The 16,348-nt window shown below is 44.4% G+C and overlaps 1 protein-coding gene across 1 annotated transcript in view; it reads right to left on the bottom strand.

The window, feature by feature from the left end:
• The window catches only part of nyap2a (neuronal tyrosine-phosphorylated phosphoinositide-3-kinase adaptor 2a), a 176,016-nt gene that overhangs the window by 32,040 nt on the left and 127,628 nt on the right, over nt 1-16,348 (bottom strand). Inside the window, exons 5-6 of the mRNA XM_078564137.1 lie at nt 7,166-7,387; nt 1,193-1,296 (exon numbers count right to left, since the gene is read on the bottom strand). Of these exons, the coding sequence (XP_078420263.1) occupies nt 1,193-1,296; nt 7,166-7,387 (326 nt within the window). The remainder of the gene's footprint in view (nt 1-1,192; nt 1,297-7,165; nt 7,388-16,348) is intronic.

Here is a 16,348-nt window from a genome sequence, read left to right as displayed (position 1 = left end):
AACATTAGCACCGACTATAAATTTGCTTTCTGCTTATCACAGGGACATTAACAAGGATTGTACTCTGGCTGGTAAGGCCAACTCTATCCATTCTGTGATTGCCAAAATGTATGGGTGGACTCAGGTGATGACACCAAGAAACAAAATACTCTCAACATGAAGAGATCTAAGTGGCAAAAAAAACCCTCAAACCCCTCTGGGACATTGCATAGTACATAAAATATGCAGTAAGATGTTGATTATGGCTGAATTAATCACATTGCATCTTTGTCAAGTGGGATCCCAGGACTATTACTGATGTTTCTGGCATCACATCTCACAATTTCATGCATTTATAATTGATACAGGGATTTGTGAATAAGGCAAATCCTATTTTAATGAATGGGATCACCAGATTTCCTGAGAAATTTTGGGGGAGAGAGGGCTGACTCTGAAATTGCATTCATTTTTATGTGAAAACCATAGACTGGGCTATACGAAGTAATATAATCATGGGGATAGATTCCTCAGAAGTCTCTCCATTCTTGCCTGCCTCCAACACCCTTTCCTTCCATAGAAGGAACTTTGACAGATAGCCCATCATAATGAATTAATCGCAAAGATTTTCAATGCTCCCAACGCCTTTTGTGAAATGTTCTTAGTAGTTTTAATAAAGATAATGTACACAAAATGTGATATGATCACAAAAGAACAGACAAACATCAAAACGACTAAGAAACAACGATAAAGAAGATTGACTCCACTAAAAGATGTACAAGTTAGCAACAAAACATCACAACACTGCAAGTCTTTATGACGACAGAGCGAGGAAAAAAATGTACACCAGCAAGGACAGATCGGAGACATTTTTTTTATCAGATTTGTTCATTTCAAAGACACACAAATCTGCTAAAACACACAAAACAATGAAGAAGTCAGAAAAGTCTATATATCTATGTATGTAGAGTACATCTCATTCACAGTCAGATAATACTGGATGAAAAGTTTTTTTTTCTTAAGGTTAAAAAAGGAAAGACTGAAAGATGAGCCACAAACAGACACCGTCCTGCCTTTCGGAAACCTGCAACTGCCAATGATTGACACAGAGGGAGACGGCGACAAGCTGGTAATAAAATGGAGGACAGACATGTGACAACTTTTTTTTTTGGCATGTTGAACTGTGAGGTCACTCTGGACTGGCTAGCGATGGTACCTGGCTCTGTTGTGTCTCGCTGGACTGCCTGAGAGGAGTGATTGATGGAGGAGGCACACCTGAAGTAGAAGCAGATCGGCCCAGTTTGCAGCTCGTCTTTGTCTCTGTGGAAGTAAAGCTGAATTAGAAAAGAAATGGATATTCATGCCTATGGAAGTTAAAACCATAGAAGTATGACAATAAAGCCATATTTAATATGATACCATGGCTTTGGATAAAGAGTAGAATGATTCTGAAGTAATTGTTTTAACTGCTTGGTTAACACACTTTTTATAGCTGAGAAACTAACATTGATGACATCATCGAATGAATGCTTCATGCATTTCTGTCACCTTATTCTTTTTGCTTTATTAATGGGGTACTAAATGATTTACTTTAAAACAGCAGACAAGAGGAAAGCCATTCAGATGCGTCAAGCATTCATTGGCTAATATCACCAATAGGCATTCCTAACCTTATGTCCACCCTTTAGAAGAAGTTAATGAGCCAATGACTTAACTAAAAAAGTACAAAAAACAACTTAAACCCAGCACATTGTCCAAGATTTAAAAAATAAGGCTGAGTAATTTCTACCCCAGAATGTTGTAAATTCTGATACTGTAAGTGGGCTAAAGTTAAGTGATGTACTTGCACTAAAACACTTCCTAACTGGTAGGAAGCATCCCTTTAACCTGGTCCACACCGTTCATAATACCTGATATTTAATTATTGATCCCGACATTAAGGCTTGAAGTGTTCCTTCCTGAAGTGCTGATATCTCGCACTTGGTGTACGTTCCCAAAAATAATAGAAATCAGGTAAAATACGTGAAGGGATTCCTCAAGAGTAATCTTTCTCATTCTGGTCTCTGTTCAAACTCCCAGTATGGGCGTAACTCTTGCAGTCATTGTGGGTGGAAAACTGGTGGTGCAGATCAGGAAGTGGTTTTTTGCCCCCATCAAGTTGAAAGTTATCCCTTTTACATTCCACAGAAAAGACAATCAAACGGAAAATCAAGTTAAGAAAGTTAAGGTGCCAACTGGACAATACTCTGCAGCTCACCAGTCTGATGCGGTGGAAAATCGGTTGGCACCTGCACAGGGTCAACGAGCAAGTAGGTCCCATTGGAGGAAATTGGGAAGGAATGGGGGTGGTGGGGTGGGTGCGGAATGCTAGGGTGAATGGATAACAGCAGGCCAGAATATTTTTGTGGGGCCAGGAGGAGCATATCATTATCAAAAAATTTGCATGGTTAGATCCAGCAGCATAGAAGTTCAAGGCTGCGGCTACCTTGTAACAACTGGTGGTGTTGGCCCTGTCCCAAAACTTTTCAGAAGGCCTGAATTAAGTAGACAGCAAATTTCTTTGAATGTCTTTTTTAATGAAGCACAAGTAATAACGGCAGATTTTCACAGGTAGGTATTCATTGATCAGTAGAGGTAGGTGGTTAGTTCAGGGCAGATGTGACAAGATTACCTCACATGCAAATGCGCTTCCTTCACATACTTCCTCAGGTCCTTCTCTTTCTCCTCTAAAGTCAACAAGTAGAAAGGTACACCCAATAGATAATATCTTTTAATGATACTGATTGAGGGATAAATATTGTCCGTGACACATAGAGATCTCCCTTGTTCTTCTACGATTAGTACCTTGGAATCTTTTGCATCCGCTGAAGATGGCACTTAGGGCCTCGGTTTTAATGTGTCACCCAAAAGCTGCCACCTCTGACAGTGCAACACTCCCTCACTACTGCAGTAAAGTGTCATCCTGGATAGTGTGCTCAAGTCTCTGGAATGGGGTTTGGATCACAACTGTCTGACTCAGACAGGCGAGTGCTATGCTGAGTCAAAGATAACACTGTAGGGTTAGTGCAGGGACTCCTGGTAAGATCAGAAGGACCTCAACAAAATGGATAAATGTGGTGCTCTGCTGGGGTCTTTGCCAGGATTTGGGCCTAAACTCAGAGAACAAACATTTCATAATAACCCCTGACATAATGTGAACTTGTCCACCTTGGCAGGAAGAACAGAAAAGAGGCATATTAGTTAATTAGAGAGAGGCTGAAAAACTTTGAGGTACAGAGGGATCTGGGTGTCCTGATACATGAATCAAGAAAAGTTAGTATGCAGGTACAGCAAGTGATTGGAAAGGCAGATTGACTATTGTTGTTTATTGCAAGGGGAATGGAATAAAAAAGTAGGAATGTTTTGCTACAGTTGTACAGGGTGTTTGTGAGACCACACCTAGAGTACTGTGTACAGTTTTGTGGTCTCCTTATTTAAGAAAGGATACAAATATGGTAGAAGCAGTTCAGAGAAGGTTCAATAGACTGATGCCTGGAATGGGGTGGGGGGGTTATCTTACGAGGAAAGGTTGGACAGGCTGGGCCTGTATCCATTGAAGTTTAGAAGGTTGAGGGGTGATCTTATTGAAACATATAAGATCTTGAGGGGACTTGACAGGGTGGATGCTGAGAGGATGTTTCACCTTGTGGGGTAGACTAGAACTAGGGGACACAGTTTAAAAATGAAGGGTTTCCCATTTAAGATGAAGATGACAAGAATTTTTTCTCTCAGAGGCTCATGAACCTTAGGAACTCTCTTCCCCAGAGAGCAGTGGAGGCAGGGTCAATAAATATTTTTAAGGCAGAGGTAGATAAATTCTTGAATAACAAGGGCACCAAAGATTATTGGGGGTAGGCAGAATGTGGAGTTAGAAACATAGAAAAGAAACATAGAAAATAGGAGTAGGTCATTTGGCCCTTCGAGCCTGTTCCGCCATTCAGTATGATCATGGCTGGTCCTCTATCTCAATGAGTCACAGAGTGCAGAAGAGGCCCTTTGGCTCATCGAGTCTGCACCGACACTTGAGAAACACCTGACCTACCTATCTAATCCCATTTACCAGCACTTGACCCATAGCCTTGAATGTTATGACGTGCCAAGCGCTCATCCAGGTACTTTTTAAAGGATGTGAGGCAACCCGCCTCCACCACCCTCCCAGGCAGTGCATTCTAGACTGTCATCACCCTCTGGGTAAAAAAGTTTTTCCTCACATCTCCCGTAAACCTCCTGCCCCTCACCTTGAACTTTTGTCCCCTTGTGACTGACCCTTAAATTAAGGGGAACAGCTGCTCCCTATCCACCCTGTCCATGCCCCTCATAATCTTGTACACCTCGATCAGGTCGTCCCACAGTCTTCTCTGCTCTAATTAAAACAACCCAAGTCTATCCAACCTCTCTTCATAACTTAAATGTTTCATCCCAGGCAACATCCTGGTGAATCTCCTCTGCACCCCCTCCAGTGCAATCACATCCCTCCTATAATGTGGTGACCAGAACTGCACACAGTAATCCAGCTGTGGCCTCACCAAGGTTCTATACAACTCCAACATAACCTCCCTACTTTTGTAATCTATGCCTCGATTGATGAAGGCAAGTATCCCATATGCCTTTTTCACCACCCCACTAACATGCCCCTCTGCCTTCAGAGATCTATGGACACACACGCCAAGGTCCCTTTGTTCCTCAGAACTTCCTAGTGTCATGCCGTTCATTGAATACTTCCTTGTCAAATTACTCCTTCCAAAGTATATCACCTCACACTTTTCAGGGTTAAATTCCATCTGCCACTTATCTGCCCATTTGACCATCCCGTCTATATCTTCCTGTAGCCCAAGACACTCAACCTCATTGTTAACAACCCGGCCAATCTTTGTGTCATCCGCAAACTTACTAATCCTACCCCCCACATATCTATGTTGTTTATATAAATGACGGATAATAGGGGACCCAGCACAGATCCCTGTGGTACGCCACTGGACACTGGCTTCCAATCACTAAAGCATCCTTCTGTCATCACCCTCTCTCCTACAACTAAGCCAATTTTGAATCCACCTTATCAATTACCCTGTATCCTATGTGCATTTGCCTTCTTTATAAGTCTCCCATGTGGGACCTTGTCAAAGGCTTTGCTGAAATCCATATAAACTACATCAACTGCACTATCCTCATCTACACACCTGGTCACCGCCTCAAAAAATTCAATCAAATTTGTTAGGCATGACCTCCCTCTGACAAAGCCATGCTGACTATTCCTGATCAAACCTTGCCCCTCCAAGTGGAGATAGATTCTCTCCTTCAGAATTTTCTCCAATAGTTTCCCTACCATTGATGTGAGACTCACTGGCCTGTAGTTCCCTGGCTTGTCTCTACAACCCTTCTTAAATAGCAGAACCACATTAGCTGTTCTCCAGTCCTCTGGCACCTCCCCCGTAGCCAGAGAGGAATTAAAAATTTGGGTCAGAGCCCCTGCGATCTCCTCCCTTGCCTCCCTCAGCAGTCTGGGACACAAATCATCTGGACCTGGAGATTTGTCCACTTTTAAGCCTGCCAACACCTCCAATACCTTGTCACTTCCTATATCAATTTACTCAAAAACCTCGCAGTCTCTCTCCCCGAGTTGGATACCTTCATCCTCATTCTCTTGGGTGAAGACGGATGTGAAATATTGGTTCAACACTCTACCGATGTCCTCTGGCTCCACCCATAGATTTCCCCCTTGGTCCCTACTCTTTCCCGGGTTATCCTCTTCCCATTGATATACTTATAGAATGTCTTGGGATTTTCCCTACTTTTACCAGCCAGAGCTTTCTCATATCCCCTCTTTGCTCTCCTAATTGCTTTCTTAAGCTCCACCCTGCACTTTCTGTACTCCACCAATGCCTCCGTTGATTTGCTTCCCTTGTACCTGCTAAAAGCCTCTCTTTTCCTTCTCATTGTATCCTAAATATCTCTGGTCATCCATGGTTCTCTGGGCTTGTTACTCCTTCCTATCACCCTAGAGGGAACATGTTGAGCCTGTACCCTCCCCATTTCATTTTTGAACACCCCCCACTGCTCCACTGTAGATTTCCCCACAAGTAGCTGTTCCCAGTCTACCTTAGCCAGATCCTGCCTTATTTTACTAAAATCCGCTCTCCCCCAGTCCAAAACATTTTTTTGCAACTTGTCTGTTTCTTTGTCCATAACAAGCTTAAATTGTACCATGTTGTGGTCGCTATCACTAAAATGCTCCCCCACCACCACCTGAGCCAGCTGTCCGGCTTCATTCCCCAGAATTAGGTCCAGCACTGCGCCGTTCCTTGTTGGACCCTCTACATATTGACCTAAAAAGTTCTCCTGTACACATTTCAAGAAATCCACTCCATCCAAGCCCTTAACACTATGTCTATCCCAATTAGTGTTGGGAAAGTTGAAATTGCCTAATATAATTACCCTATTGTTATTGTTTTTACATACCTCCGCAAATTGTGCACGTATTTGCTCCTCAATTTCCCTTTGACTATCTGGGGGTCTATACTAAACACCTAACAATGTGGCTGCCCCTTTTTTATTCCTAAGCTCTACCCACAAACCTTCATTCGATACCCCCTCCAAGATATCATCTCTCCTTACTGCAGTAACTGACTCCTTAACTAATAATGCAATGCCTCCTCCTCTTTTACCCCCTCCCCTGTCTCGCCTGAAGATTCTATAACCCGGAATGTTGAACTGCCAATCCTGCCCCTCCCTCAACCACGTCTCAGTGATGGCTACTATATCACAATTTCATGCGTCAATCCTCACCCTTAACTCATCCGTTTTACCTGTAATACTCCTGTCATTAAAGTAGAGGCCATCTAGCCTTGCCTTACTCCCTTGAAACTTAATGCAGCTGTACTCCCTCTGACTTGTTTTACTGTATATGATGTTGAACCCAAGAAAATATCTCGAGTAAATTCCTTTAAAATGTAACATCGTCTTTGAACATGATTTTCTGGAATGTTCTATTTAAAGTCAATTTGGGTTGGGGATCACTTTGATAGCAGCAAATTTTGTAAATTTATTATTTAGCTACATTGAAGTATGAAGACTGTGAAGAAATGTAAACAGTTCTGAGGTTGCTCTATTTAAATGCATATCCTAGTTAGCACAGGGTTTGACAGTTAGTTACCTGGCTGCATGGTGTCTGAGCTGCTATGACCTGCTAACAGAGTCGGGCTGACTGAGGACCTTCCCATTCGACTGGACACCGTTGCTGGTGGTCCAGGGCTTCCATCCCATTCCTGAGATTTGATTGGTTCTCCTGAAGCACCATGTGCCCCTTTCTCTTTGCTTTCTGCCTTTGGCACCAGTTCAGTGCTGAGGCTCCGTCCCTTTAGGTCCTCCCCTGGTTCTGTAAAAAAAACAATAAAACAATTGAATTATCTGAGCTCTCAAAGGCCTGAGCCAAATGCCCACGTTCGAGATAGGGATCTTAAGTCACTCTGCCAGAAGTATGTGTGAGCCGTGATAACCTTCAGCATTGCATGCCTGAGTGGTCATGCTGACGTGGGGCAAAGTGAAGATCATCAAGTTTGCCTTCAGTAGTCTGCAGCCTGGAACTTACCTTCACCAGCACCCATTTTAGAAAATTGTGGAAAGACTTTAAACACGTAAACTTTTTTCGTTGGGGGAGGAGAGGAGGAGCTAATCAAGATTTCACTGTTCAGGTTTCTGTTTGGATGTGTGGCCATGTTTCAATATCTACATATTACAATTGGAATTAACACAATAGGTCATTCAAACCCACCACTGTTTTAAAATTGGTATAAGTATAACTGAATTGTTCAATGAATAACATTCATATAAATGAATAATTGGATCGGAGATACAGCTGTAACAGGAAGCAGCACAGCCCTAACTGAAGCTGGTCAATACTGTACTATATGATTCAGTTTCTAAACCGCAATCATTCCAAATGGAGTAATATGGGTCCCATCAGGGCTTGAGATCACATCTTATACATGCGGGGAGATCCCAGTGGATATTGGAAAAGAGCACTCAATGCAAATCATAATCTCCAGTCAAATGCAATTTGTGTTATTGAATTTGTCATTGTAAGGATGACATCACCACAGCCTCTTATATCCTCAGACAGCTACTTTAAACTATTCTTAAAGGGATATTGTCAGCCTGTGGAGCTCAGTTTACAAATATCCAAAACAATTGCAAAAATTATCTTCATTCCAAAATCCATATATCTAGGGCACAATTGCTATTCTTCAGCTCCCCATATAGGACTTATTTTAGCAGACTATTAGCATGCCTATTGATGTCAGTTGTAAATTCATCAACACAGATTTGATATTCAGTACTTGGGAATTGGTTCTGCTGTTTCTTTTTTGTGACAGTACGATGGTATTATATAATGGACCTTATCCAGTTCTCAAATGTGGTGGGATTAACTGATCCATATTTCAATCTTGCATTGATCTTCAGAGACATGTGTAGAAATATTTTTAACATACCAGATGGACAATTGTAATACTAGTCAACATCCAAACAAAGTCTATTATCTGTGATACATACCTATCTTGGTGTCAACTTCAAGATACCAGTATGGTACATACAATGTTAAACTGGACTCTTCAGCTTTTGTATGAAAGGATGGTGAAGAGTAAAACACTGTGAACTTAGTCTAAAGTTGAGTTATATGCTATTTCTTGGGTCAACCTTTGAATTGTCCAACTAACATGTTTTGACTTTTTTATCCATGCCAGCAATTTTTGAACAAAGAGAGCATAATTGAATAGTAAGCTCTCAAAGTACGTGAACTTCCTAATAACCGTCAGAATTAAATTAATGGTAATCAATGGTTGTTTGTAGAGCTTATAAGATGTTGAATGAAACATTACTTCCATGGTATTGAGAATGATGGAGAAACCATAGATTTTGGCATCTGTTGTAAACCTTTCAATGATTTGTAGTTTGTAACTATTAGTGCACAAGCATCAGCATACGCCAGTAATAGATATCAATGCACTGTTACATTTTTAATAATGTACACTAGGCCTGTAGCGTAGTTGACAATAGGGCATGAATGAGTCATAGGGCATATAACAGGAAAAAAATGGGAAAAAGTGATCATATTAAAATTGAATTCCATATTAAATTTGTGAGCGACATATTCGAGTCCAAAACAAGAACTTTAAACAGAGCCAGCACATAGGTATGAAAGGAGAACTGGCTAAGGTTGATTGGGTAAATACACTGAAAGGTATGGTGGTAAATCAGAAACATTTAAAGAAATGATTCAAAATTTTCAACAAAAATATATTCCATTAAAAAAGAAAAAGTCAGCAAGAAAAATCCATCCATCCATGGATTACAAAGGAGGTTAAGGATAGTATTAGATTAAAAAAGAGGCCGATGGTTTCGCAAAGAGCAATAGTAAGCCTGAGGACTGGGAGAGTTTTAGAGAATTGCAAAGACTGACCAAAAAGTTGACCAAAAGAGGAAAAAAGATAGAATGCGAGCAAGTTAGTCAGGAATTTAAATTGGATTGTAAGAGCTTTTATAAATATATAAAAAAGGAGAGTTGGTAAAGTATACAGTTGTCACTTAGAGGTAGAGACAAAAGAAATTATCATGGGAAATGAGGAAATGGAAGAGACATTGAACAAATATTTTGTGCCTGTCTTCACAGTAGAAGACTCAAATTATGCACCAGAAATAGAGGGTAACCAAGAGATTAATAAGATTGAGGAATTTAAAGTAATTAATATCAGCAGAGAAAAAATATTAAAAAACATAAGTGACTAAGAACAAATCCCAAGGAACAGATAGTCAACATCCTATGGTTCTAAAAGTGGTAGCTGCCGAGGTAATGGATGATTTTCCAAAATTCCCTTGATTATAAAACGTCACAGCAGCTTAGAAGTTCGCAAATGTAACACTACTATTCAAGTAAAGAAGGAGAGAGAAAACAGGGAACTACAGGCCAATTAGCCTGACATCAGTCATCAGGAAAACACTGGAATCTATTATTAAGGAAGTCTTAGTGATGCACTTAGAAAATCGTAGAGTGAAATCGTCTTAGATTTGTACCAAGTGCGGTAGCGATGTGAAAAACCTGCTGGCCGCAATGACGGATTTTCATGCTGTTTTGTCCCCTTCCTGGAGTGTCCCGGCTCATTAATAATGCATTTATGGGAAATATGCCGGATCGCTGGCGGGAGGACTGGATTTGCCTGCCACATCGTGACCTCAGCGCTTCCTCATTCAGGGCAGCATATTTAAAGCGCACCAGAGCGCAATCTACTTCATGTCTACAGACCAGGACTGTCCAGGCGACAATGACCCCAAAAACAAAGAAGACGGCAGCCCCCAAATTTAGTGATCCCTCTCTGGGGCACCTGGGAAGGCTGCCGTGATGTCCTCTAACCTCGCTATGGATGCAGGAGGTCCACCAGAATGACCACTCCGGCCTGGGAGATGGTGCCAGTGGTTGTCAGTGCCACCAGAGCACAGAGGAGGTCAGCAATCCAGTGCAGGAAGAGGATGAATGATCTCATCCGTTCCACCAGGGTAAGTCAACCACCTCATCACTCTCAGCTCACACACCTACAAACCCATCACATGTCCACAGGGATCTCACACCTCAAAGGACAACGTCACCAAACCTCACACACACCCTCTTATCTTCCTCAGGCTCATATCCTCTGGAGCTTGTGTCCTCATCCCGTCCATGTCTCTGCTCACCACACAAACATCCCATGTAGTGCATTGTGTCCTGCTCACGCTCTCTCCGTCTGTTTTCATGCAGGAGAAGCTGGCTCACAGCAGCAGGGAGAGGTCCTAGACTGGGTGGTGGAGTGGCCCACATTAGGCCTCTCACTCACTTTGAGGAGCGTGTCATCATGCTGGTGAGGACGTAGACCAAGCCTACAGCAACAGTGAGGTTGGCAGTGAACACCCACGTGAGGATCCTGCACCACATCATCTCTTTCTCAACACAACTGTGAGTACTCTCTCTCATTTTGACTCTGCTGTCATGCACTAATTACCTCTACTTTGGTTCATAGAGAGCTCTGCAAAGCCACCAACACCCTCATCCAGCCAGTCCCTCAGCTCCATCCAGGTCTGCACCTTCAGCAGAGAGGGCATTTCCTCCATTGAAGAGCTGGAAATAAGCAGCCTGGAAGACCCGTTACAGTGCTTACCCACACCCTCCACCAGCACAGAGACACACACCTTGGTAAGACCTAGATCTAGAGCAGGCTCGGGTTCACAATCTGGTGGCCACTGCATGGACATGTGTCTGCAGTGGGAGGAGGCAAGTTCAGCTGAGCTCTCTAGTACTTGGAGAACAGCTGGGGAAGAGGCATCTGTGAGGTCTAAGTCAGATGACAAGTCTCTGGATTTGGCCTTCCAATTCATTCTGGAGAGTCAGCAGAAGGCGGGGGAACATCACGCAGAGCTGTTGGAAGCCCTCGACAGAGTGGCACGCAAGTCGGAGGAGTGTGTCCGCCTGCTCTCTGATGAAGTGGTACCCACAAGTGTGTGTATGGAGGTCTCCATAGGAAGGATGGCAGATGCCATGGAGACCCTGGTCCAGTAGAACTTAGAGATGTGTGCAGACCTGCACTCCATCATAGTAGCCATGGGTGAGTTCCTGCAGCGGTAACGCGAGAGAGAAACGGGGACTTCGACGTCCCTACAGGTGCTCCTTCCCCACAAGGAGTCAGGCCGGGGCCCTCAGGCATCCAAAGGGAGGAGGAGAGGCAGCTGAACACCCCTGGGTCATCCACTCAGGAATCTCAGAGGCTGTCCGCTCCCTCCAAGTCTCCTTTGCCTGTGACCCCCTCAACCTCGTCCTCTGTCATCGCAGAGGGAGCAGCTGGTCCACAGGAGGTCAGCCAAGGCAAGCCAGGGCCCCCAAGATCTCGGCTCTCCAGAGGATGCACTCCAAAGTCATCAAAGGCAACAGGGCCAACCATTGCACAGGCTGTCTCCACCCCTGCTGTGGATGTCAGGGTAGCAACTAGAGGAAGTGGTAGGCCTAGAAAAGTTAAGAAATTTTAATGCACGGGTGAATACATTTTGTCACTTTATAATCTGAATATATATTCACTTTCACTGAATAATGTGTAATGTTTTCTTTCAGTTTCATTGACAGGCTTAGTGAGCCCTCCCATTGCACCCACCGCCCTCCCCACAAATAGCAGTTCACTTGCATGCAGCCGGACCACAAGTTATTTTGCAGGGAGAATTGTGTACGTGTGGCAGGGCCTCATGGAGTCTCGAGCAAGCACTCTCCCACAGACGTGGAGCCTTCATCCATCAGTCATTTCACTGTCTCATGCATTTTCATTGCTGCCTGCTGGGGTTCTCTTTCAGTTGTTCATCTGAGCTGATCTGCATCTCCGCCCATTCCCATGCAGCACCTGTGTCTGTCCAACACAAGGCTCACTCACTTTCAATTTTGACAATCATGGTCATAGTCAAGTTTCTCGTAAGTTCCCCGTTCTTTTCCCTTCCCCAGTCAGCCATGTCCTTTTCCCCATCACTGTGGACCCCCCTGGCGTCACCTTCCACCTCCACACTGTCACCTACCAACCTGAGCCCTTGTCATTGCAGGATGTCCAAGTGAATGTGCATGTTCCCTGCCTTCTTGAGAATCCCACCCCCATCCACATTGACCTCCCCGACCTCCTCCTTCCCACCCCCATGTCCAAGTCCCCATCAACCATACTCGCCATCCTTTCTACCGTTACTGACGCACCCTCACCCTCCCACCCGACCAGCTCCCTCTGCCCCTCTCACACTCACCAGTCCCTCCTACTGCACCCACCCTCAGTTTGCTCCCCAGGAGGCAGTCATTGACTCCACAGATCCCTCCCTTGCACGTTTACCTGGACATCGCCTCCCACAATCCCCCTACTCCATCCTCCACCCTTACTCCCTCCTCCCCCCTGATATCTTCTCCACTCCAAACTCCCTCCTCCCCCTGGATACCTTCCACTCTCTGAACTTCCCCCCTTACACCTTCTTCCCACTTTACATCTACCTCCCCACTTGCTGCATTCTCCCCTGTTACACACCCTCCTCCCCTGCATATTCCCTCCTCCAGGTGGAATATAACGCGGGAAAGTCTGAGGTTATTCATTTTGGTAGGAGGAATAGAAAAGCAAAATATATTTTAAAAGGCATGAAACTTGTCAATGGGATTTGGGCGTACTCTTACAAGGAACACAGAAAGTTAGCATGCTGGTACAGCAAGCAATTAGGAGGTCGAATGTCATGTTGTTTTTGTTAGGAGGGGATTAGTGTACAGGAATAGGAAAGCCTTGGCACAACTGCACAGGGCTTTGGTGAGACCACAGCTGGAATCCTGTGTGCAGTTTTGATCTCCACATCTAAAGAAGGTTATACTGCATTGGAGGCAGTACAGCAAAGCTTCAGTAGTTTAGTTCCTGGGATGAGAGTTTTGTCCTATGAGAGGTTCAGTATTTGGGCCTATACTCTCTCCAGTTTTGAAGAATAAGAGCTGATGCCATTGAAACATACAAGATTCTGAAAGGGCTTTACAGGGTAGAGGTCGTTTCCCCTGGCTGGGGAACCTAAGGCACCACCTCAGGATTAGGGGGTGATCAGTTAAGACTGAGATGAAGGGAAATTTCTTCACTCAGTGGGTTGTGAATCTTCAGAATTGTCTATTCCAGAGGGTTGTGGATGCTCCATTGTTGAGTATATTCAAGGCTGAGATACACATTTTTTGATCTCTCAAGGAAACAAGAGATACACCACATGAGCTGCAGCGGTTCAAGAAGGCAGCTTACCACTACCTTCTTAAGAGCAATTAGGGATGGGCAATAAATGCTGGCCTAGCCAGCAACGCCCACATCCCATGAATGAATTAAAAAAAATATGGGGAGAGGGTAGGACATGCAAAGCATTTTAGATTCAATGAACTATCTTTTGAAAGATAATTGCTGATATGTATAAATGCAATGTTGTTGCCATTATTAACTGTGTAGGCAAATAGCAACCAACTTGCACACAGGATTTTTGTTTCATGGGATGTGAGTGTCGCTGGCTAGGTCAACATTTGTTGCCCATCCCTAATTGCCCTTGAGAAGGTGGTGGTGAGCCACCTTCTTGAGCCACTGCAGTCCATGTGATATAGGTACACCCACAGTACTGTTAGGAAGAGAGTTCCAGGACTTTGATCCAGCGACAGTAAAAGAACAGCGATATATTTCCAAGTCAGGATGGTGTGCGACTTGCAGGGGAAGGTGCAGTGGTAGTGTTCCCATGTGTCAGCTGCCTTTGTCCTTCTATGTGGTAGAGGTCATGGGTTTGGAAGGTGCTGTTGAAGGAGGCTTCGTGAGGTGCTGCAGTGCATGTTGTAGATGCTACACACTGCTGCCACTGAGTGTCTGTGCTGGAGGTAGTAAATGTTTAATTTGGTGGATGGGGTGCCATTCAAGCAGGCTGCTTTGTCCTGAATTGCGTTAAGCTTCTTGAGTATAGCTGGAGCCGTACTCATTCAGGCAAGTGGAGAGTATTCCATCACACTCTTGATTTGTGCCTTGTGGATGGTGGACAGGCTTTGGGGAGTCAGGAGGTGAATTACTTGCCACAGGATTCCCAGCCTCTGACCTGGTCTTGTAGCCACATTTAGTCCAGTTCAGTTTTTGGTCAATGGTAAGCCCCAGGATGTTGATAGTGGGGATTCAGTGATGGTAATGCCATTGAATATCAAGGGGCGATGGTTATATTCTCTCTTGTTGGAGATGGTCATTGCCTGGCACATGTGTGGCCCGAATGTTACTTGCCACTTATCAGCCCAAGCCTGAATGTTGTCTAAGTCTTTCTGCATATGAACAGCAACTGCTTCACCTGAGGGGTCATGACTAATCAGCGAACATCCCCACTTCTGACCTTATGAAGGAGGAAAGTCATAGATGAAACAGCTGAAGATGGTTGGTCTAGGACACTACTCTGAGGACCTCCTGCAGAGATGCATTGGGACTGACTTAATTGGCCTCCAACAACTGCAACCATCTTCTTTTGCGTTAGGTATGATCTCCAAATATCAAAGGAGATGAACAGTCAGAAGATGGGCTAAAAATTCACATGGATACATTTTTGGGCTCAGATTTCACATTAGAGTGGGCAGTGAACACCTAAAAGAAGAGACTCAAAGGCAGACAGAAATTGGTCCTCAGGCCTCATCTTAATACTTAAGCTCTATGCTCCTTCACAGGCACTTCGACTGACGGGAGGCATCAATCTCAGGTGGCCTGTCTTGCTTGGCTGAAGCAAATAAAGTCCAGTTGTTCCTCCTGTGGAAGCTCTGGATGGGCAGCCCATGTTTCCTTCTGGTTTCCAGCCTTGGAGTTAAAATTCCACCTATTGTGTCAGGTTATGGGTGCAGCAGCTAACAAAGGGGCATGTGCAAACATTATGGGGAGGATTTTTCCCTAGTTGGGTGGGCTCAGCAGGGGTGGGCGGGGGTGGTCAGGGAGCCGACTGCTGCCCATGATTGGGGCCGGACTGTGATTTCACGCTGGTGGGCCAATGAAGGCCCGCCCAGTGTGAAACACGAGCGGCAGAGCTGAGTGCTGCCTGTGCAGGGGGGGGTGAGGGAGGAGGGCGAGTGCATGTGCGCGGGCGGGTGCAGGAAAAGCTCCCTGAGGCACAGAGCTGCCTCAGGGAGATGAACATTTTTCAGAATGAAAAATAAAGGTTTCTAAAATGGCATAAGACATGTCCCCGCTCACATGACCCTGTCACATGAGCGGGGACATGTTATTGATTAAATTTAAAAATGTCATTTTATTTTTATTTGCTGTTAGAAACCTCGTCTTGCCCGTGGATGAGGTTTCCTAAAAAATGCAAAGGCCAACCCAAGGTTGAATGGGCAGCAAAAGATTACTTTCAATTACCTTTTTAATGGCCTTAATAGATCTTTTAATTGTCGTCGGGTGCACTGCCGACTCTGGCATGTGCCCACCGACTGAAATCTCGCGCGTCATTTTACGCACGGTCTGGTCGGGGGCGCGCCCGCCTGATGAGATAAAAATTCAGCCCTATATGTTACTCAGTGTATACTGTACACACACTACTGTATTTAGTGTCAGCCAAGGTTCAGTTGGCCATGGGTTTAAGCCCCAGTCCAGAAACTTGACACATATAATGGCTGCACTGTCTGAGGTACCACCTTTTGAATGGGACATTAAATTGAGGCCATGTCCGCCTTTTCAGGTAGACATAAAAGATCCCGTGCCATTATTTGAAGAAGAGCAAGAGGGTTTTGCCTGGTGTCCTGGCCAATATTTATCCCTGAATCAACACCTAAAGCAGATTA

Source organism: Cetorhinus maximus, chromosome 19, assembly GCF_964194155.1.
Source record: "Cetorhinus maximus chromosome 19, sCetMax3.hap1.1, whole genome shotgun sequence".
In the NCBI taxonomy this organism is placed as follows: Eukaryota; Metazoa; Chordata; class Chondrichthyes; order Lamniformes; family Cetorhinidae; genus Cetorhinus; species Cetorhinus maximus.
Note: the sequence above shows the minus strand (reverse complement) of the source record. Positions and strands in the feature narration are given on the sequence as shown.